The sequence below is a fragment of the Pangasianodon hypophthalmus genome, chromosome 3 (genome assembly GCF_027358585.1).
Source record: "Pangasianodon hypophthalmus isolate fPanHyp1 chromosome 3, fPanHyp1.pri, whole genome shotgun sequence".
Classification (NCBI taxonomy): domain Eukaryota; kingdom Metazoa; phylum Chordata; class Actinopteri; order Siluriformes; family Pangasiidae; genus Pangasianodon; species Pangasianodon hypophthalmus.
This window is the reverse complement of record NC_069712.1, coordinates 5,814,783-5,838,392: the sequence shown is the minus strand read 5'-3', so window position 1 is coordinate 5,838,392 and position 23,610 is coordinate 5,814,783. Positions and strand designations below refer to the sequence as shown.

Sequence of the window (23,610 nt, the reverse complement as noted above, 5' to 3'; positions counted from 1 at the left end):
TGTGCAATTTTAGATTTAACTGATTTAAATTTAACTGTTTGTCAGCCTCTACGAACAAATCTTTAAAGCCGATCCGCTTTCTCAAAGTGGCCCAGGAATCTATTTCGGAGATCAAATTTACCATCTATTTTCAAAATCAAATATTTGATTTATTCTGCTGTGAACCACTTGTACTGAGTCAATCAGACTCATCCCAAACCAGCAGGTCTCAAAAACCAATGAAAACTCATCATAATGTCACTCAGACTCACCCTAAAGCCAATGAGATAGAAAAGCCAATGTGACTCAACACAGTGCCAATCATACTCTAAGGAGGTTCTTCCCAGTGCCAATGAGACTCACCCTCCCAAAGCTAGCAAGACTCACTCCAAAGCCAAAGACACTGAATAAGCCAACGAGACTCACCTCAGTGTCAATCGGACACACTTCAAAGCAAATTGGAATCACCCAAAAACCAATAAGACTCCAAAGCCAGTTAGACTCACCCCAAAGCCAGTGGGACACATCCCATTGACAGCCTGACTCACCCCAAATCCAATCACGCAAACGCATCAAAGCCATTCAGTCTTGCCCCATATCAAGTCATACACAAGCGTTCTGCTTCTATAGCAATAATGTTGTGAGAATTCTAAAATGTTGTTGCTGTGATACTGCTTGCCTGATCTCCTCAGATCTTTTTCACCAATAACACGGAGTGTTCCAGACTGCTGGAGGAGATCAAGTGTGCCCGCTGCTCACCAAATGCCCAGATGCTCTTCCACTTATCCGAACAAGAGTCAGCACGACACCGCGAACCAGACCTGCCTCGTCTTTGCCTCGACTACTGCCAAGAGTTCTACTATACCTGTAGGGGACATGTACCAGGTAACACAAACTGGCACAAAAACACTTAAAAGCAAACCATATTTGATGCTACAGAGCTATTTATAATACCATCACGCAATGCTTACAAACCTTAAATGGCAATGTGGAATTGTACTGCACTCCAATTTGTTCCCAAACAAAAATGAACCAAATGTTGTAACAGAAACGGCTTAGCTTATATGATCAACAACATTTCAGCAAACGTCCAATTCCGTGTTTATTCTAAAGGTCTTTTCACTGTATAATACAGCTCCTAAGCTCCGATACTCAGTGAGCACATGCACATTTACAGCATGCATACTTAGCCTAAAGCCAAAGGAAAAGACGTCAGAGCCAAACCCTTTCCAAATGTTTGAATAAAATCCCAGTAAAGGTTAGAATACAAGGATTATCATTCCACAGATGCTACGCAAAGACATTTCGCGAAAGGTACTGCCTTATCCCATAGCAGCGGCCACTGTTTATGGGTCACACACATACACACACATAAATATGGTGCTGGAGGCTTCTGCCAAACCCTAACAAAGCTGATTGATTAGTCCTGGCGTTCAGGACGCACTGCTTGTCTTTTTCTCCTCACAATGCCATCCCACACGATGCGTTGGAAAGGTTCTCTAAGCTCCTCGAGCACTGCCGTTCTATGCTTCCTACTGAAAGGATTATGTGAATGTCTAAATATTTCTGCTTTTTGGTACAGTCTGAAATATGCCAGAATCCTCTTGGATTCACACCGCTTGGATTTCATGGTACAGTTTTTGTTGTTGTTATTGTTTTAGTTTGTGCTAGATAATTTTGATGAATATGCATGAGCACACATGCAAATCTCATGCTTACCACAAACCAAAAAAAAAAAACAGATTCAATTTATATTTTTTAAGTTATACAACATATAAATCTACCCTTTGATAATCTTCAGTGTTAGCACAGTGGACTTTGGCCATAATAAGTTATATCTACTCAGTGCAAGCAGTCATGTACCAAGTGGTGTTCTCACACGCTGTCATGTCGCAGCTGTCAGACACACCTCAGCACCCATGAGTGGACACACATACACACACACACATACACACACACCAAACAAAGCCCAACAATCTAGGATGAATAGATGTGAATGAATGGTTTAATGATGAGTTTCTTTTTTGTATTCCTGGCAAGCGCCTGCGTTTACGTCAGTGGAGCCTGGGTGCACGTGTATGACTAAGGTCTAGACATGACTGACCCTGACACCTTTCCCTACTGCACGATACAGCAGAAAATAGCAGCTGTTTTACGACAGCAGTCTGCTTCATCAGTTTGTTTTTCTTGGTGGTGCATTCAAGAAAGTCTAAACAGTGTGGGCTTGCTGCCGAGCAGAAAGAAGAAAATCACAATGGTTAAACGTTAAGCAGCTATCACAGGGTTTATGTTTTCTCCATAGCATGAATGGCATTAGGAACAAACTTCCTGTGTTTGCCTGGGTGTGTCACTGTGCAAGGCTGCAACTGTCACTGCTTGGCGCATTCCATCAGATGGGATGGTATGTAGATTAGACAGGGGCAGATATGCAAGCAGGCCACACACATACACACTTACAAACACATACACAAACAAATCAGTCATCCTAATCATATTGTTGGGCAAACATACTGAAAATCATCGACACAAAACTGTTGTGGTAAAAGACAGAAAGACACAGTCTGAAAGCGGTAAAGACTAGAGAACAGAAGTCCACAAACCTCAGCTCTCCTCCTCTTCCCTCCTCCCCTCTCCCTCTCTTTCAAAATCAGCATATGTGGTGACGAATGACACATTTATTTTTCTACAAAGGTTGTGTATATGTAAAACTGCTGAAGTGCATCAAGATGTCAAGTACTTTGGGTGGCCACCCAGGTTGCTCTGGAAGATAACCAGATGGAAGTATAACCATAGAAGCGGCGATGTGGACAGAGTCTCGCTCTCAGAGAAGTACAATAAAACTGGGCCGTACTGTGTGGACGCACAGACAGTGTGTGGCCACATAGTAATTTTGCCATATGTTTAGGGAAGTTGTTAACCATAAATGGCCCAAATTAGAACAGTTTTTTTTTCCATGTACATATAATTTATTTTCAAGTGAACACTTCTATATTCTGGGACTTTTTTCCCTGCAGTTTCTTATACAAGACTGAAAGAAAAAGAAAAACTCTCCTTCTCTGAGCTATATAGTAGTATAAAAGGTCAGAGCAGTGTGGATGGTGCAATTGTCATTTATAGTTTATTGCATCACCATGATCAGATTGATTAGGCAAGGAATAAACTTCAGGGTATGATGTCATTGGAAAATAATCAACGATGGAGTGGTGTGATGTTGCTCAACGAGAAATTGATTATTTTCCAATAACAGCAAGTGTTTTATTCCTCTTATACCATTTTATTACTTGCTAGCGAACATCACATTGTATTTTTTTGTCCACTTACAGTTACATTCAGTGTTGCATAATGTATGCACATAGCTATAAAGTTGATTGTTTTCCCATAACGGCACATCCTGTAGTGTTTTCTTCCTTTTATACCACAGATATTTGCCAATGATTACAATTGTTAATTTGTTAATGAATGTCATCATTTTTCATTCGTTTTTAGTTTCATTTAATTGTGGAACATCCACAAAACCAGTTAGTTCCTGTTGTAGTCAGTTATTCACCATCCTTTCTGTTTTCTTTCTTTTTAAGTTTTTAATTTTTCATTTTAATGAGAAACATTTCCTCTCAGAAAACTTTTTTTCAAAAAATATTTTTAAATATTTTTTTTATCCCTGTGTGAGTTGAACAGTAACGTATTACAATGAAGGCAAACTTGCAGTCAGACCTATTGTCAGAGCAGCTGTTATAAAAAAAATTAATCACCAACATCTGATCTATTGAAAATTTAACTGCACTGTGGTATAAGGTGAATTACGGAACTACATTACTAATGTGCTAATCACATAACTGTATACTAGACTCACTTCCAATATTGCACAGTACAAGTAGCAATTTTCCAGCTAAACTAATTAAGTTGTTAGTGGCCTAAATTAAGTTGTTAAATTGTTGTCATTGGTTAAACACCTCGATTCACTTGAGGTTGCTAATGAGTCAACTCACTCTGACATCAGCCTGAGAAAAAAAAAAAAGCCTGGACTGGAAGTCTGGATTGTGTAAAATGAATACAACTGAATGAGCATTATATCCATCCAGGTCTATGTCTACTGGATCCTTGGAATCTCTGATTCCAACTCGCCCAGTTGCCCATAAATGTTGGACAGAGCTGAGGAGACTCTATAGGCCATATCCCTTAAACCTTTCTCTTAAACGTGGTGAAGCCTCCATAAAATGAGTTGTCGTCTCATATGTATTGACTTTATGTCAAGATATTAGAGATGTATTTTAATGGCAGCAGTACTAGTAATCAGTCAGTCAATCCTTTTGGATAACTGGCCATATTTTGTTTCACATATCTACATTTTATACATTTGGCTGATGCTTTTTATCCAGAGCAACTTAGTATTGAGACAGGATACAACTGAGGAGGCAATGCTGGGATTTAAACTCACGATCTTTCGATCAGTAGGCCAAATCCTTAAGCCATCACAGAAAACACACACACACCCCAAACACTTTTTTATGTGCTCTGTGGGGAAAAAAAACTATATAAATACATTGTCAATCACCATTTCTGTAATTAGGAGAAAATGTGACTTAGCACTTGAATTGTCAGCTAGCTACACTTCACTTGATGGATAGCATTGCTAGCAAGACTTTTGTAACTTACATTTTAAATGCCATCACTGCTCATATGCTATATACTATGTTACAAGAAGTCGAAAGCATAAAATGCATTGTTAGATCTTTTTTAAAGTCCTAAAGAATCTGTGTATTTGCTTGTATGGATGTCTTTGTTCATCAGCGAACTGAAACTCCACAGAGGTGCCCTAACGGTAGCTTTTACGGGCGTCTTTCCATCCTTCAGCACCAGAGACACACCAGTCCACTTCCAGACTAGGTAGTATCCCCATAAAGGCATTTACTGCTTTTCCTCGCTCCCTCACACCGCTATGACTCAGCACGAGCACTAGCAGCCCTGAGATAACCACTTGTGCGTGGGTGGCATGGCTGAGAGTGTGTGTGCGTGTGTCTTTGATCTCCTTGTTGTGTTTAGATGTTTAGGGATATCCTATCACCTCAGTTGTTGGTGTGGTCACCCCCAGCACCAGCACACACACAAACACACTCCTCAGGCATTGCAGAGGGGCTTGGCGAAGATGAAAGTAAGGAGTGGAGTGTGTTTGTGTTTCGATCACTGGTGTATTTGCTCTGCCCTCCCCAGCAGACCCTTCTCTCTGTGAGGGTTTAGTTAAGAGGAAATCACCAGCCCAGTTGTTTTTAGGTCACTGTGGAGCTGTTAACAACCTACATTCTTACAAACATTGCTGTAAAGCCTTACCACGTAGGCCACATTTAGGTTTTATCATTCCCACTTCCTAAGTTCTCCGTGTTGTGGGCTTTTCACATCCTGAGAGATTTATGTTGGCTGTTAATAGAGAAATAAATCAGTGTGTTTCCCCTGATAGCAAGCAAGCTAATCTAATCTGCAAAGCACAATCAATCACATTTAGGTGTTCATTCATCATTTATTTGAATTTGACTGACATGTTCCAGATGAAAAATGTGCTTCAGACTGAATGTTTGACAAGTTTGAGTTTGACATGCTCACGTTTGGCGTGTTTAACGCTGTGTTTAAACCTTCCACATATGTCTAAATGAGGTGTGCAATATCTCTCTGCTGTATGTGGTGATTCCAAGATTGTGGTGTCATTAAGCCCTTGTAACTCTAAACTTTATTTTATTAGTTTTGAACACTGGATCTAAGAAAACAAGCATTTAAACATTCCAAAAATGTGTTAAAATAACATTTTTTCGTGGTTTCTTTTCTGAAGACAGCTGCCTTTTGTCTCTTACATAAGTAAGAGTTCTTTAGCGTATAATTAGAAAATACTCATAATGTGGTTATCTAGCATCCATACTAATGGCATGCAGACATTATTTTGAATGAATACTAATTTACTTTGGATTTATAATTTAGGCAGCAGGGTTGTACTTTCAAAGTGACCTTGTGAGTCGATAGCAAAACATCCCTGAAAATAAAGAAGAAAGAATGAGAGAACTTACTTTTCTTCTTCCCGTGATCTTTAGGAAATTCAGAAGATTCCACGTCCTGTTGCCTCCTGTTGAATATGTGGAATTTTTTGGAATATTTCAAATATTTCAGGGGCTGAATGTGTTCAGGGTGGCAGGGTTGAGTGAACTTTGTAGGACACTAAAACTAAAATGTTAATTTTATATAAGATAATATATGATTGCTGAAGTATTTTATTGATTATATTTCAAGGTAATTTGTAGTTATAGTTGGCCGAGACAGGCAAAAGTGCTGCAGACAGTTTTGTTTTAGTTACACATCTGAAACTTGCACATAGTTCGTTGTGAAGGATATTTTCCCTATGTTTAAATTGTCTTTTACCTTTACACCTTTTCCATACACGTTTGTAAATGAAATATCAGTGGCACACCTATCATGGACTCACCCAATGTTGTGGATTACATGTTTATGAAACAAATATAACATTGAGATTTATAAATGTTAAAGCTGGCATCTCACAGTGCCCAACCAGTGCACCATAACCACAGATGGGATTTAGCTTGAGCCTGTGGTGAGACGTCTCGAACTGTGTGAGCTTGCCTGGGGAACAGCTTTAACTACAGGGGATTCTGCTGGTCTTGGAGGCGATGACATCATCCTCTAAGACTCGCGTGGTGTCTGTTTCGGGCTGAGCGCAGTTGTCTGTCTGTGTTTGGCAGAGCTGTTCCAAGCCGATGTAGACGAGTTCTGCCAATACTACGGGAGGAGGAATGGAGGCTTGTGCTTTCCCGATTTCCACCGAAAGCTACTGCGCGGGCAGGACTCCAACTACTTGGGAGATGAGAGAATAGAAGCGATCAACAGGTATGTATCGAAGTACATTCAGATTTCAGTGGTTTATAGTTTCTTTTCTTTAAATGAGAGCAGTCCTGGTCATTCATAGATTAGACAATTTTCTTAACATCCTGCAGCATTGCTTCAGAATTAATTCCACACTGATGATTTGGAAAATTGTATTCATCAGATGATGAATGCCAGCCCTTATCAGCCCATCTCTTCTTCTTTTGCTGGATAAGAGCAGAGGTCACTGATGTCCCAACATGCATGAATGAGCCTACATGTAAAAATATTCCCGGTTGTGCTTTAGGCCTGGCTCAATGCCCCCTCCTTCCCATGGCTGAGCCACGTTTGTTTGTCCAGTGCTGGTTTAGCCAGCTTTAAGGGTACAAAGAAAGTGCTTATACTGCTCCTGCTCTGATCTGGACCAGTGGGCTTTGAAGCTTATGTGAAAAGACAAGGTGAGGGACGGAATCAGAAGAGCACCAAAAACAGGGTTTGTCTTTTGAAAACCGGTTTAGCCTAAAGACCTCAAGAGTTCACTCACATATTGACTTTGAACCTCAGGACTCTGATATGGGATACATCAGTTTAGTTTACATTTGCTTCAGAATACTTTAATCCACCCCTGATTTTTTTTTTTTGCCAAAACATTTGTTCATTGTAGCATTTGTTCAGTTCTTGGAGCCAGAGCAATGAGTAAACACTTTAGGCATGTGCAGTAATGTAAATATGAGCAGATAACTGTTAAAATATCCATATTTGTCTGATATTTATCAGTGTTATGAACATAATATCAGCATCATCACATTGCACGTTCCTAAAAGTATGGCAAATCCCTACCAGGCTGCCAACACCTGCCACCGAGTGCACTCATGCTACTGACGCACTTGGGGGTGTGCTGTTATAGGAAAATGATTGACATTGTGACACTAATGTTGATTATTCTTCTATAGCAGCACATCCTATAGTGTTTTTTTCTTCCTATACTATAGCATTTTGCCAATCATTGCAAATATTAATTTGTTAATGAATGCCATCATTTCTGTCCATTTATAGTTAATGTTGCGGATCATCCACAAAACAAGTTAGATCCTGTTATCCTTGCATTTTAGTACCTACAAATAGTCATTTCCTCACCAGCATCTCTTTTTCTCTCTCTCTTGAAGTCAATAAGACAAAAAATGCACAAAATGTCCTGTCCTGCAGACTACGCTGACACTGGAGACTCCTTCCGTAAATGTAAAATAAATGGCTCTGCACAGAAAACTTTATCATATTAATGATTTTTTTTATCCGTTTATTATTAGCCATAGATTATGTGGTGCTTCATCCTCCATACAAGTCACTAGAGAAACGATAACATATTAGAATGAGTAAGTTAATATAAACCTGTGTCTTGTAACCAGAGCAATTATCTGAGCTGCTGCTGCTAGAAAATTAATCATCATCAATTAATGACTAAATAATGAATTGTTAAAACAACAGTATAAGGCATTTAAATGATCTGACAGAGCCACTCTCTTCAGCAGGAAGCATAAGCACAATTGCTACTGTGCTCAGGAGATCTTGAGTGGGCTACGTCAGCCCGTGGCCGTGGTGCATTGTGGGGATGGCTCACAGCGACTTTTCATCGTGGAGAAGGAAGGCTTTGTCCACATCCTCACTCACGATATGGAGCTTCTTAAAGAGGCATACCTGGACATCCACAAACTAGTGCAAACTGGGATCAAGGTAAGAGAACCTGGATAGTAAAACTGACCTGTTTTTTGGCTCTGGAAAACAGCACATTAAACTTTCATCCAGGCTTATACTATGTGTTGTCGTCTGGGAAAACCTGTCGGATGTCACTGTAGCTGAATTCTAGCAAATTGCAAAAGAGATGAAAAATCAGATTTCAGATAAAAATTAGGTTTTTCTACCAATAATATACTTTGACACCTCAACCATAAATATAGTTCACCAAAACCCATACAACAAAAAAATTTGTTTGTTATTTTGAGAGTGGGCAGTCAGATATAAAGCAAAGAAAGGGCCTGTTAATTAGCCATATAATTAGAGCATATATGGTGTTTGCACTGCACTGCATGATGCATTTACTGTTCATTCATGCATCATCAGTAACTGCTTTAGCCTGTTCAGGGTCATGGATGTTTAAATGACTAATTTGTTTATATTTTGACAAATAGTACCAAATAGGCCATCAGAAAATATATATTAATAATTACAGAACCAGGTGGGGATTGGTCCTTTGGGAGTGGCTGAGAATGGGATTTAAAAAGTCCTGTGCAAACCTCTAGTATACAGCTTTGGTTTTCCCCTCAAACAAGATCTTTTGACTTTTTATGTGGCCCCTAGTTTGCAAAAACCAAGAAGCAATACAAACATATTATAATAATGAAAACTTAACATAACAAAAACAAAATTTAATATTGTTATTGATGATTCCTCACAAAGGGAACAGTATATATGCATTTTTTTATTAAATATTGCTATGACACGGTTCAGTGGGGTCTCTGTGATGTGTATTACCTCAACTCAGTGTGGAAGGATAATGCTGATATTACCAGCATGCTCTGTGGAGCAACTGTAAACACGCATATTCAGTGTCAGGCACGGTCATGAATGGTTTGGGGAGAGAGGAGAGGAGTGCTTTTTGAACACACATCGCTCTGCTTCATGGATTTGCTCCAGACAGGAAGATGTAGACATGTCTGTACTGAAAAGCAATTAGCACCTACTGGAGAGCCATCCAGCCTGGCCTCCTATTATCAGGGAAGTCTGATCTCCAGAACACAGGAGGCCATAAGGCAAATGCATTTTCAGTACATTTTCACATGGTTGAACTGAGGAGAGACTTATGAGGTTTGTATAAAAACCTAAGGCAAGACATTATACCTCCTACCTCACTCTTTGCCTGTTCCCTGCAGCCCTGGATCTTGAATCTCAAGCATTTAAAGGATGATACCAAACCCACTGGACAGATACACATATGGAAGAGGCAACGGCAAATTTTAAACAAGACATGCTAATGGACAAAAAAAAAACATTACCTCAAGCTCACTTTGATGATTGTTTGTTTTTATGTGTGCCCACTTTCTACATTACACTGATTGATGAAATAAGCAGAACATAGTGATTTTCTTTAATCACAGTTATGTTGTTAGAGGATCTGCAGCGTATAATCTGACATGGAGACTATGTGTTATCACACAGTCTGTTATAGAATTTGACCAAGTTTTTCACTGAGATCATCTTGTACAATGTGACAAGTAATAATAAAAAAAACTGAAATTGCACAATTTACAGCAGACTTTGGATGTAAAACACAGTGACATAAGACACTGTATGTTACATGCACTTGCAAATTATTGTATATGCCACTGCCAATAGAGGCAATGTTACATGTTTAAATTCTGAGAAGTAGGAAAATGTGGCCACATGATTATAGGATATCCTCCCATACGTCAGCAGGAGTTTTGCCGTGTGCCACTACGGATGTTTATCTGTCCGCATTACAAATGCACTCTGTTTAAAGGCATTTATTTGCAAAAGTGTCCCAAGATGGAGGAAGCGCTCAACGTTTTGACAGGAAGTTTACATGCGTCGCATGCTTCTTTTGCTTCCCCAGAGAGAGTGATTATGGGCTTCCGTGAATTTGACATGCGAACGCTTCGCTAGGAAGACCTTGTGCACCTTATCGTAATTAAACATAATTGGCTGTGGCTTCAACACTCATTATGTCAAAATTAGGGGAGTCTCAAGCCCTGCTAGTCGTCAAGAGTCCTATTCTGTGAAGTTTGGCTGCTATCGTACAGAGCTACACAGAACGGATGGTGTTTACACACAGCAACAACAGGATGTTGCTCTCTTTGTGTACGCGGTAGGTCCCCTGGTTCCTTAGGAAAAGTAGATAGTATTTTTATCACAACTTTGATTCTAATGTTCTATGTTTCCTTAAATCTCAGAAACAATGCACCCTCCACTAAAGGGAGGTCCCTCAAGCGCTGTGGGTGTTCTCTGCTATCTGTCCAGCCCCAAGGGGATCATTACTCTGAATGATCCTCGTTTTTATTCTAGCATAGTTTGCATGGTTGCCATTTTGCCAAGAGACTTAGACACAATGATTCTTCTTGACCTCTTTATATGTGAAGAGTCAATAGTCAGTGTTCTTCTTTCTCTGCAATTATTAAACCATCCTGCAAGCCAGTGTAATGTTGTTCATCTTTCCCTCAATTAAACCCTGTCATCTGACAACCAAGCCAACTGGCTAATCTGAATTGTTTGCAGTTTCTCAGTTTGCTGTTTGAAACTTTTTTATTCCTATTCAGCTGTGCATTGTGGGATAATGATCTTACTCAGTTTAATCCTCCACGCCATCACAGCTGTGCGGTGTTTACCAGGTTAACCAGCTGCTAACGTTGTCTGGATTTGACAGAGCAAGACCGCGCTTAAGCACCAGTGCTTTGCCAATTAACTTGTTTTGGGTTTGCATTGACTCAAGCTTTTCCAGATGCTGAAATGAACTCCAGTCCTCATGGTGACACGTAAAGACCCAGAGCATGTGTTGATCTTTTAAAATATTTGTGTGAGGGAGAGGGTGATTAAGAGTTTAGCCTTGATTCGTTGCACGTTGAATTGTTAGCAGCAACAGCATGGGACTGCTCCGCTGTTGTGTCTGCTAGACCGGGATGCATGGCGGCAGAGATGAAGACATCTGTATGCAACGTGAGCATGGCTCTATTGCCAGAGCAAGGGCAGCCAGCTGCAATAAAGTATTTCTTGCTGAAGCAAATAGTTCACGGCATGTCATGCTCTCTGTCACACTACACACACAGCTGTTGGATTTTTTCAGTCAGATGAGCAAGAAGGGCTCTCAGACCTGTCTGAGATAAGTACCCCAGCTTTGACAAATGGTCTTTTTCCTCCCCTTCACCCCCTCCTTTTTAACAGATCACTTCAGGAAACGACCACTGCTGTCATCTCACTTGACTTAACTTCCCCCAGCACTGTCCTGATCTCCAGAAGAAAGTTTAGCTCTTGAGGAATGACCAGGGTGGCCAAAAACATTGTGATTTGCGGTCTTCCATACAATTTTCCATTGTACTCCATTTCCAGCTCCAGTAATGTACAATAACAGGTGTAGGAGTGTGTGTTTTGGAGGAGGTGGAACACTAGATGTGTGCGAATCCCAAGCCCCAAGTTGAGGGATCAAGAGTTCAGGTAGCTTTTGAGGTATGCATGTTTTTTTTTTCAGTCTGCTCCCGGGTAATGTATTTTATGTAGGATTTCTCAAGCACAGTGGGATCAAAAGGTGCACTGCAGCAATGTGCGAGATATGCTATGCATCATGCCTTGAAAGCTGATAGCCAGGAAACTGGCAATGTCTTTTTGAAATATAGGGGGAGTGTTGTGTAGTTTGTGGCTGTAGCACATCTCATTCTCGCTTCCTGGCTCTGGTTCCACTACTGGCAGAACACTTGTAAGGGCAGGCTCTTATGGCCATCACTTGTTTGCTTCCCTGAATCTGGATATTGTAAAACAGACACACATTAGATATGCTAAACCTCTGTTAGGAAGGCATTTTAAAGAAGTTGGTGTTGATATAATGCAGTTAAAGACAGTTTGATTTAAAAAGAGAATCCGGAAAGATATCATAGCCTGCCCAATTCCCACTGACTTGAGTAATCTGTTATGGTCACTGTTACATAAGAAAGATATCTTACAATATGTCCAGCTTGTAAATTCCTGAGGAGGTTGCAAATATGTGGTTGGAGTGTCTTGGCTTGAGATGGGGACGCTTGTGCCAGTGTTGCAATTAAGCAGACCTGTTCACTGGGACCGAGTCTGCCAAAAACTTGCCTCCAATGGTATTCCTACTCTTCTAATGATAAATGGACAACAATGGAGTGATTTTGGCATCATTTCAGTACACTTCAGCTGTTAATTTGGATCCAGAGGAGTAGATCCTTCTTGCTGCACAGTATCATCATTAGAGTCTGCCTACTTGCATGCTCAGTGGTCCCTGGCTGGAGACCATGCAACTCACTGGAATTCCTGTCTTGACCTCCCATGTGTTTGTTTTGGTATTTGGGTCATGACATCAGTCCTACATACGGATCAGGTGGTTCAACAAAGTAATAGGAAACACACTTACATTCATTTTTTCAGTTGTATTGTACCTGCCAACTCAGGAACAGGCATTTAATAAAAACCACAAAAAAATGTCTTTTCGAGCTTAATGAGCCCATAAGTCATTATTTATCTGTCAGCTTTCACGGCTTTCCCACTCTTGCGGTCAAATCGAAAAGACTCCAGAGTGTGATTACTCAAGTCTCTGAAGATCTTTTACACTCCCCTCTGGAGCATTCCAGAGATGGTGCAGACTCGCGTCCACATTTGTGCCACTGGCCTGTCCAACTTGGATTAGTGCAGCGCAGCCTAACAGAGCTTCTCTGACCAATTTATGGTCTGTGTGTTTTGGCTCATTCTGCGGGCTGAACCACAGAGTTAACTCAAGCAGTTCACAGAAGACCTCTCTTTACTCAATTCCTGTGAAATATCGGAAAGGAATGCCGCATAACTGACATGACGGCATGCTGTATTTGTTTATTGGACACGCTGCATTGGCTCATTGTGGGGCGAAAACACTCCTCCCATGTTACGTCCGATCCCAAAGCGCTAGATCTCGGTAATGCTTGTTCAAAAACAAGCTTGCTTGAAATGCTGTTATTCACACATTCTGAACACATACGCCTGGCATTCTGTTCATTCTTTTCATTTTCCTAACAATGCAAGAAAGAGAGAGACGAAAGCCCAACCTGATCGTTTGGCCTGGGATTGAAATGATACAGCTGCTTATTACAGCTGACGATGATGAGTAGACCACCAGAGTTGTGACAACTGATGTAGCTGCCCCCGGGGTGAAACAAAGCTTTACCTATTACACAAGCAATTTCATTGCTTTTCTAAACATGTTGCCAAGACAGTGGGAGTTGGCAGTTTGCTCCTTGTTTATTTTTATTTTTTTCTCATTCCTTTTTCCTCCCCTCTCAGATTTTGCACGGATTAAAAAACAGGGGGCAGGAGGGAAATAGGGTGGGGGTCGGGATGGAATAAGGAGGTGGAGGCCCACAGCTTGGGCTGAAGGACTCCTGGGCTTTTTGTGCTCTCTATGAACTGCCAGTGAGCTAATAAATTCTTTCAGCCTCTCGCCGCTGCATTCGCGGATATCCCCCCAAAGATTACACACAAATCACTAGTGTGGTGGAGGCTGCAGGGAGGGCCCAAGCATCATGGAGGGGCCTCGCCCCAAAAATGAGCCACACATAACCAAAAGGAGGACCAGAAAGAAGGGGGTTGCTGGGAGTCAAATGTTTTATAATTGTTTGTAATGCAGTAGTCAAGGAGGGAGAAAGGGGGGCAAGAATAAAAGAGAGCTGGAGCAAGAGGGCATGGGGGTAACTGGCTCCCATATGGAGAGAGCGAGATAGAAAAGGAGAGAATAAGAAAGAGAGGGACAGAAAGGGACATGGGGGGCCTGGCTTTAGGCCTGGCCCTACGCTGGCTTTTAAAAAGGGAACATAATTAACTTCTAGATTCTTTGTGCTCCCCATCTGACTTGCAGGGAGGAGATGAAAGGGGCTTGCTAAGCCTGGCATTCCACCCCAATTATAAGAAAAACGGCAAGGTCTACGTCTCCTACACGACGAACCAGGAGCGCTGGGCAATCGGCCCTCATGACCACATTCTTCGTGTGGTCGAGTATACAGTGTCCAGGTAACAGTCAGCCACTTACACACTGCTCACATCTCAGACTGACCTGAGAGGTAGGAGGGAAATAAAATTGGTTTAATGATTGTTATTAAATGTTTCAGGATATGTGTGGTTTTGAAACCAGGTTTTTGGCTGCCAAGGGTGTTGTAAAATATTTTATGACAGTGATGGATGTTTTTATAGAGATTTAATGGTAGTGCATAATTAAACAATTTCATTGACTGGAATTCTTTTCTGCTGCGTTGCAACGCATGCTGCAGTTAAGAAAGGAAACTCACTTTAGTTTAATTATTGCATTTTATGACTAGGCTCAAAGCTTAAGCACATCAATATAGCAATCAAGAGTGATATTTCATTCAACTATGTAGTACTCAAGAAAATAGAAATTGTAAAATAGAAATTGTAAATCATTGAAAGATTTTGAAAGTTTTTAACATTTTGCAAGATTAGTATTTGTACTATGTTACAGTTCCTGCAAATAAACATGCAAGAGATAATAAATTTCATTTATAAATCATAAATTAATTTGCCATGAATTTCTATAAACTTAAGTTGGCACTTGACGAAATATATTGAATGTTCTCAATGTTTCTCTCAAGGAAAAACCCCAACCAGGTGGACACTAGGACCTTTCGAGTCTTAATGGAGGTGGCTGAGCTCCACAGGAAGCACTTGGGTGGGCAGCTGCTCTTTGGACCTGATGGGCTTTTGCATATCTTTCTGGGTGATGGGATGATCACTCTGGATGATATGGAGGAGATGGACGGATTGAGGTGATTCTGCCAACAATGTACAGCAGAAGCATCAGCTTCTAGTACTGGAGGGTCACAGCAAACATAGCAAACCCTTACATATGATAGTGCATTAGAAACACTAATCCACACACTCTCTAAAGCTCTTAAACCATATGATCAGAATCCAACATTTGATTTGATAGGATGTCTTTGACCTTGATATTAGCTACATTCCTCTGATTCTGTCAACCTACTAAGAGAGAGATTTGCTGCTGCAGTGATTTCACTGGATCAGTTCTGAGGGTGGACGTAGACATGGACCACTGCTCCACTCCCTATGTCATACCAGGGGACAACCCATACTTCAACAGCACCAATCAACCACCAGAAATCTTCGCCCATGGACTGCATGATCCTGGCAGGTGGGTGACAGTATGATGATGCTTCATAAATTTCAGAACAAAGAGCAAGTCATAAGTATAATATGGAGAACTGCTGAGGTTTGGTTTAATCTATTTTCTAGACCCATCTGAATTTTGTTTTGTTTGCTTATGCTACTTTTGCTACCTTCCTATACTTGATTCAGAGAGAAAGGTTACATTTTGTAATCTCTTAAAAAGTGGGTATAGTCTGTAACTATAGATGGCTGACAAATTAAAGGATCTGGTGGCTCTGTTATGCTATGTGGGGCATTCATTTATCATGCTGGCAAGGTTTGGCTTGACGTCTCTGCTTAGAGGGAAACATCATCTGTAAATCAATACAATGATCTTCTGACTGATCACCTTTACCTTATGATGAAACATTTCTATCCTGATGGGCATGGTCTCTTCCAGGATGAATCCACCCCATCTACATGGCACAAGGGTTCACTGATGTGTATTAAAATCATGTAAATTATATACTATGGCCGTCATACTGACCAGATCTCAACCCAGTTGAAAATCTATGGGAGATTTTGGAGCGATGTGTTAAGACAGCGCTCTCCACCATCATCAATGCACTAACCGAGGGAATATTTTTTGAAAGAACAGTGTTCTTCCCTCCAGGAAAGTTGACGTCAAGGCATATTGAAGCTGTTCTGGTAGCTTAATCATTTGTCACCCATCTGTAGGCTATGTTATCATCAAAAACTATTCACGTTCTGGTACAATTTCTGGTACAATGCCTTAAAATTCTTGGAAACAGGACTGACTGAGTGGAATAATGCCAAACTGAGCTTTTTTTTATGGAAATTTATTCACAGCAAAGAGTTCGAGAGAAAAAGATTTTAGATTAGACTTGTTAGAAATATTATCTCTGTTGTACCAATGCAAAACCAAACAATTGTATATTGGGCACCAACCAAGTCTTTGTTGCTGGAATACATTTGGAATAAGCAGAAATTGGGGTTAATCAGGATTTCACTGGCTTTATACAAACACTACTATAAGCTGCATATTCCACACAGCTCTCATAAGTAATACACACTGTGGTCATGCTATTGGCTAATGGATGCCCTAATCACCATCCTGTCTTAGGTGTGCAGTGGATAAACTTCGCATGGACACCAATGGGAGCCTCCTGATCTTGTGTACTGATACAACAGGAAGAAACACAACAACAGGAAGGATCCTGCAGATCAGCAAAGGGAAAGATTATGGTATGTCTGTCTATATTAGTAGAGCTCTAACTGTTAACTAGTTTTCAGCACTAGTTTTCATATCTTTATAACCACATGAGCATTATTCAGGACGTTTCTCAATCACCACTGTTTCTAAAACCATCAGTACAGAGTTGTAAGTTCTAATTTCTAGGACACAATACTACATTCTTTTAGAATATGATAACATGGCCTTTGAGGCATCTCCAACTGTGGAGGAGAAATGAAGAACATAAATACTTTGAATGGGTTATACAGTGTTGCCAGGGGAATGCAAGTTTGTGTTCATGAATATGACATATCATTGTCAGACACAATTAGCATGTAGATGGTGCTTTGGCACAGTTCAACCCACATTGTTGAGAGCCTAATCAATACCAGAAGATCTCAAGAATGTTATTTCCTTTCGAATCTAAGAATTAGTTGGCTTAGATGGTTACACATCTGCCCCCATGGGCAATGTTCATTCTAGCATATGGCCCCATCCTAGTATATACCCCAGCAACACATGCCCCAAAGAAGGTCTACTAAATGGGCAAATTACTGGTCCTTTTACACTATTAAAACATCACCATGCTGAAAGTGTAGGTTCATTAAACAGCTCTGAGTAGTTTTATAACACACTGACTGCAACATTATAATACTGGCCATTCCCAAAGCTGCCATAACTTATGTTGCTATACACACTGTCTCAAACACACAGTACACAAACTCTTGTTAGAAACTGGACCCTCCCTCACACAAGCTGGATGTTAATGATGCCATTTTGTGAAAAGGAGCACAGTCAGCTACCCATAAAATAAAGTTGTCTTTAATGTTCCCAAGCCAATGGGTCATTAAAACCCTCCACCTTTGGCATTCTGAAAGATTGTTGGAAATATGGGATATACGTTTCTGTTTCTCAAGTAGGCAAATAGTGCCTTTGTTAAAGCTATGCTGTGACATAGTGTGATATAATAGGAGGATGCAAAAGGTTTGAAATCAAGACACTTAAGTAACATCTGAATCATAGCTTGTGTGTTTCATAGACCATGTTCTTTCCATTACAATACAGAACTTTAAAGTCTATTATGGCCTATTATATAAGTATGCAAAACATTTTATAAACTAACATTGGTACACTGTTTCTTTTCAGATAATTAACAAGATATGTTTGTGTGTTTTTTTCTGATAGAAAATGAACCATCTATTTTTGACTTGGAGTCTATTGGTGGTGCAGTCCCAGTTGGTGGATTCATCTACAGAGGCTGTCAATCAAGAAGACTTTATGGAAGTTATGTATTTGGTGACAAAAATGGGTAAGATAATTAAGATTATTAAGATAATTAAGCCAATACTAATTGTGAATGGTTGCATGTAGTCACAAAAATAAGTTAAGTAAAACAGATCTCCTTAGCCTTTTCCTCTGAAGTAATTGTAACCTAGGATTAGGGAGTTAGCTCTAATCTGTATGATTGCAGATGTCAAGTGAGATCTTTCCGGTGGTTTTACATGTCCAAGTATACACATTTCCACCCACCCATAGAGGAAAATAGATTATTTTTTCAGTGACATTGAGATTGTGTCATTTGTTCACAATCTCATATCCTTAACACTTCAAACTAACACTAACACAACTGCTGTGTTATTCAAACTCATCTGATATGTACTAATTCTGTACAACAATTAAAATAAGGTGCATACTCTACTTAAAAAATGACTTGTTTTTGGAAACTTAACTTATTTGAATTGTCCTGAGTTTTTTTTATGTAAAAATTTTGTTGCTCTTAGAAGCCAGATTTTACAAATGTTAAATCTGTTCTCAGTGACATGATGATGAAATTTGCACCATGTTGGTATTTCAGAAACCTCAGAATACTCCAGAGACCTACTGAGGACCGGCCGTGGCAAGAGAAGCCATTCTGCCTTGGAAGTAGCAGTTCGTGTGGTTCTACATTGGTAGGCCACATCCTGGGGTTTGGAGAGGATGAACAAGGTAAGTGCAAACTCTGTTTTCTCTCTTAGATAATCATTCTGATCGCTGTTGAGCATGGGTTTGAGATACAAATAATCATTATTATTATTCTTCAGTACCTTGTTCATTAGTCCAGATTAGTCATTTTTGAAATAATAATAAAAAAATTTTGGATACAGGATGCTGGATACAGATGACCTTGAGGCAAAAAGGAGTCAAATTTTAAAAAGACATCTCTGTGATACAGAGCAGGGATTGCCGGGGTCACAGTGGAAAGCCAACTCCTACTCCAAAATACCTTTCCTCCATGGCACATTCCATTATGACAGAGTACTTTAACTTCCTGACACATGACTTCCTCTCTCTTGCTGCTGACAGAAGATATGACCAAGATTCAAAGGTCAGAATGATTTGTCAGTGACTAGGGTTTCCATTTGCAATTAACTTCCCCAACCAAACCACAAATTTAACCTCACGCCCAATGATAACAGCCTCTCTACTCTCTAGAAGAGTCATTTATCTGGACTGTGTGCCAAGTTCGATGATGAAGTTCCTCCATGTTAGAACATAGGGATTGGATTGCAGGCCTCGCTGGAAATCAAATCTCCAAGTGACTCACAGCAAGCCTGTGTTCCATCATAATGTACAATCCCGCTTGACCTCTTATCACAGGGGAACATGAACTACTTGTTCCAAATGCCTAGAATGAGCAGAGTAAGGCACTATCCTTTTGCCATCCAAACAGTGGAGGTCTTCATGGGAGGGCAAGATACTATTTGGTGCTCAGACATTAGAGGGATTCTTTCAAAGGGTTGGGCTTGAGGCCCAAGTGAAAGTTACTTGCAAAATGCAGCTCTGCAAGCTACAGAACTCACAAAAACACCAATTCTAAGGATCCATTTGATTCTTGATCCACAGGAACACGGTAGAGGGAAGACAATTTTATTTGACTAGATCACAGGTGGATCGGGTGTGTTGGGAACAAGAAAAATATGCAGGACAGGGGGTACTCCAGGACCAGGGTTGGGAACCTGACCTAGCAGATGAAGCAAGCCTTGTACTCATCACATCCTCATGGTTTCCCTATCTCCCTTTTCACCAGGTGAGGTCTACATCTTGGCATCCAGCAAAAGCTTAGCCATGCAGTCACACAGTGGGAGGCTCTACAAGCTGGTGGACCCTAAAAGGTACAGAAAGTTTGATTATTACAAAGCTCTTTCCACTCTTGTGCCTAGATGATAGAACTCTTCCGAGACCCACTAACCTGCAGAACTTTTTCCAAACTTCTGGACACAGCTCAATCAACCAATCTCTTTATAAATATTAAAGTAACATTGTATTTACAAGGTGACACAATGATGCAGCAGGTAGTACAGCTACAGGTTTCAATCCTGAGCTTAGGTTACTGTCTGTGTGGAGTTTCTATGCATGTTCTCTCCATGGGCTTCCTCCAGGTTCTCTGGTTTCCTCCCATTTCCAAAAAGATACCAGGAAGTGAAATGGTGAGTCTATTCTTAGGTGTGAATAGGTGTGCGCATGGTGTACTGTGATGGAGTGCCATCTCATCCAAAGTGTATATTCCCACCTCACGAGCAGTATTCCTGGGATAGGCTCTGCACTGCGATCCTGACCAGAATAAAATGGTTACTGAAGATGAATGAATGAATGAATTCTTGCCCCACTGTCAAGGTTTAATATCTAATAACTGCATAGAATTAGAAATGGAATAAAGGGACCATTCATGGTAGATTACGAGACAAAAAAATCTGCTTTAAAGCAACATAGTCAGCAATATTCAGCACTAGTTCTTCTGTCCTCAGTCCAATAATGTGAGCCTGGACCATTTCAGCATCCCCATGATGTAATGTCAAATTATTATCTTGCGAAATAAGACTCTGGTTTCTGTCCACCACTCATTTTTGGTGATCACCTGCATATTAAGCTTACAACAAGAAGAGTGGAATGAGAGCTTGGGATTATTGTAGCTTTTTTACATTCTTTAGCTCGAAGTACACCATACTCTCTCTCTCTTTCTTTCTCTTTCTCTTGCATGCACACACATAAGAACTGTGCCCCTTTAAACAAATCATCACACAACTGCCGGCCTCAGCCAACACAAACCTCAGCCATAATTGGAGAGTAAGCATACCATTTCCAAATGTTAGTGTAATGTGTTTCTAACACCAACACTGTCAGGGCAGTTCAGGCGTCACTGGTTAACTGGGAAGCATGTGTGGTCTGCTGGGATATTTTCCGAGCTTTGACGAGACTTGCACACCTGTCATCAACAGGAGGGATGTTTTCCTTATAACAGCAGAGAACATTCATATGTCAGGGAGTGTTCAGAGCTGAATCCACCCAAAATCCAACCGTATACTATCAAGGGTCTTGCTATTCGCAGGTTAACATGATCAATAGAGCAGACAGAAACCGGAGCAGGCAGGAATTACTGAAAGTATCTTCCTTACTGAAAATATAGCATCATCTTTTCCCAGGTGTTTTTGCTTTTTTGAATTGTTTGCATTGGGAACATGCTAATGATCAAATCAATTCTCCTTTCTTGCTTCTACAATATATGTAATTCTTTGGAACTTTCTCTTGCATGTGAGAATACTCTAGAAGCCAAAGAAAATATGGTTCTGCCTTAATTTAACATATCCCAAAACTGAATTCTTGAGCCATTTTCTTTTCTTGTCGAACATACAATCAGAACAAGCACTTTTCTAAATACTCCAAGGCAATGACAGTGCCACCCAAGTCTAACTCAATTAATTATGCAACAGATGTTTCCTCCTTGCCCAGGCCCCTTGCACTCTCTTTATTTTATTTATGTTTTTTGGCAATGCTGCATTTTTTCCAAGGAACAATTCTTTCCATGATTGATTGGGGTTGTTTAGTCTGTAGGAACTACGGTGTTGGGTGTGCTGATTTACACACTCTGTCAGTTTGCAGGATCTCGTTACCAAATGACGGAGAGCGGATCACACTACTAACCTCACTTGAACCATCATGACGGGTGGTCTTGCATTGATGTACCTGCAACTTCATACCATCATAGACATTCTGTGTTTTGGTCTTGCATCTGTCAGAATTGAAGGGCTTCAAAACAAACATCATGTTTTGATTTCGATTTGCTGTGTTGTTTTTAGTGAATAGTGAGGCTTCGGGCCTGAGGGGGGAATGCATCACATCCAATGAAATGTCCAAAATGTTTCGATAAACATGTTACAACAGAGTGACTCCGTCCATCCATGTTTGTTTAGCAGTGCACTAATGTTGAATAATAAATAGGCGGTGTTCCTGGGATAGGCTCCGGATCCACCTCGACCCTGAACAGGATAAAGCATTTACTGAAAAATAATGAATGTTTTTCTTGCTTTTTACAATGCCCAAAGGAACAAATGTTTTCTTATGTCACCCGACTTGCCACTTGATCACAGAATGTCATATAATCCTATAGCTGTGACTGGACAGGACTTTTAGTAAGCAACACGAAAGAAAATTTGAGCAGACGGTATTTAGATGTGCTGAGTGCTTTACGAGAATGTCCACTTGCACTTTTGTCGTCGAGGACATCCCCGCTGTGCGAGAAAAACTCTTTAATTCCATTTCTGACAGTTCATAAATTGAAAAGTCACTCTCCCCTTTAAGCCCAGTAGGAAGTCTATTAGGTCAAAAGCAGTGGAAAGCCTAGACGCTTTGCTCAAGTTTCTTACCTGCCCACTATTGAAATATTTTTTTTAATTTCATTAATCTACAGACCAGCACAATTTCACAAAATCTGCAAGACAACAAAGAAGCTAATAGCTTTTTTCCATCTAAGTAATTCTAAACTCCTAATAAGCAGTCAGCTGGCTGCGGTGGGTCCTTTTTGGTCACTAAGCCTTACAATGGACCCTTAGAGCATACTGTAAAGTAAAACATAGTATATAAAGCATACGTTTCATGCAGATTTTGCCCTTTCAGTGTATTGGATTTCAGTGCTGAGCTCTTGTGTTCTGAATGGGCTTTTTAGAAGCCTTTTAATGAAGTACTTTCGTTATGGAAGCCACAAATCACTTCAGGCCTTTCTCTAGAGGCTAGGAGGTATGCACGTGTGTGTGCACAAGTGAGCGAGAAAGCCAGAGATGTGTGAAAGAAGAAGTAGGATACAAATACGTCTAAAAACTGTTCACATTTTCTGGTTCTATAACCCCCAATTCTTCACCAAAGACCCCATTATTTGACTTTGTCCCCTAAATCTCACAAACTCTCCACCACGTCCTTTCCTTTGACAAAGACCCTTTGCAGTGTCACTGAATGGCCTACAGCTACAATACACAGTAAATTTTTCTGACACAATGTACTCACAAAGACTGCCGGACAATAGCAAGAGATGACAAAAAAAAAGGATAGGGGGACTGCAGTGAGCAGCGTGACGAAGCTCATTTTGGCATAGACGATGTACGTAACTCCCACAGTACACCCCACTGCTTGGATAACTCCACTGTTTTATTGTCAAATTCAGCAAGTTAAATCCCAGGAAGTAAAACTGTCTTCTGAGAAAAATGCACGTATTGTGGGACTCTTAGGTTTTTGTATGTGCATATTGTTTTGCTGATGGTATCACAGTGGCAATGGGAAAAGATAATCCATTCTTAGGTTCTGTCATGAAGGATTATATGTCGATG

The 23,610-nt window shown here is 40.4% G+C and overlaps 1 protein-coding gene across 3 annotated transcripts in view; it reads left to right on the top strand.

The window, feature by feature from the left end:
• The window catches only part of hhip (hedgehog interacting protein), a 33,664-nt gene that overhangs the window by 3,848 nt on the left and 6,206 nt on the right, over positions 1–23,610 (top strand). For 2 of the 3 annotated variants that reach the window (XR_008301463.1, XM_026939949.3), the window contains exons 2-11: positions 672–864; positions 6,717–6,861; positions 8,364–8,568; positions 14,462–14,613; positions 15,210–15,383; positions 15,623–15,766; positions 16,865–16,986; positions 18,161–18,284; positions 18,831–18,961; positions 20,043–20,127. Coding sequence is in view for 2 of the 3 variants with exons in the window: in XM_026939949.3 (XP_026795750.1) it covers positions 672–864; positions 6,717–6,861; positions 8,364–8,568; positions 14,462–14,613; positions 15,210–15,383; positions 15,623–15,766; positions 16,865–16,986; positions 18,161–18,284; positions 18,831–18,961; positions 20,043–20,127 (1,475 nt within the window). In the remaining variant the exon portion in view is untranslated. The remainder of the gene's footprint in view (positions 1–671; positions 865–6,716; positions 6,862–8,363; positions 8,569–14,461; positions 14,614–15,209; positions 15,384–15,622; positions 15,767–16,864; positions 16,987–18,160; positions 18,285–18,830; positions 18,962–20,042; positions 20,128–23,610) is intronic. The other variant, XM_026939957.3, reaches the window with a different exon arrangement.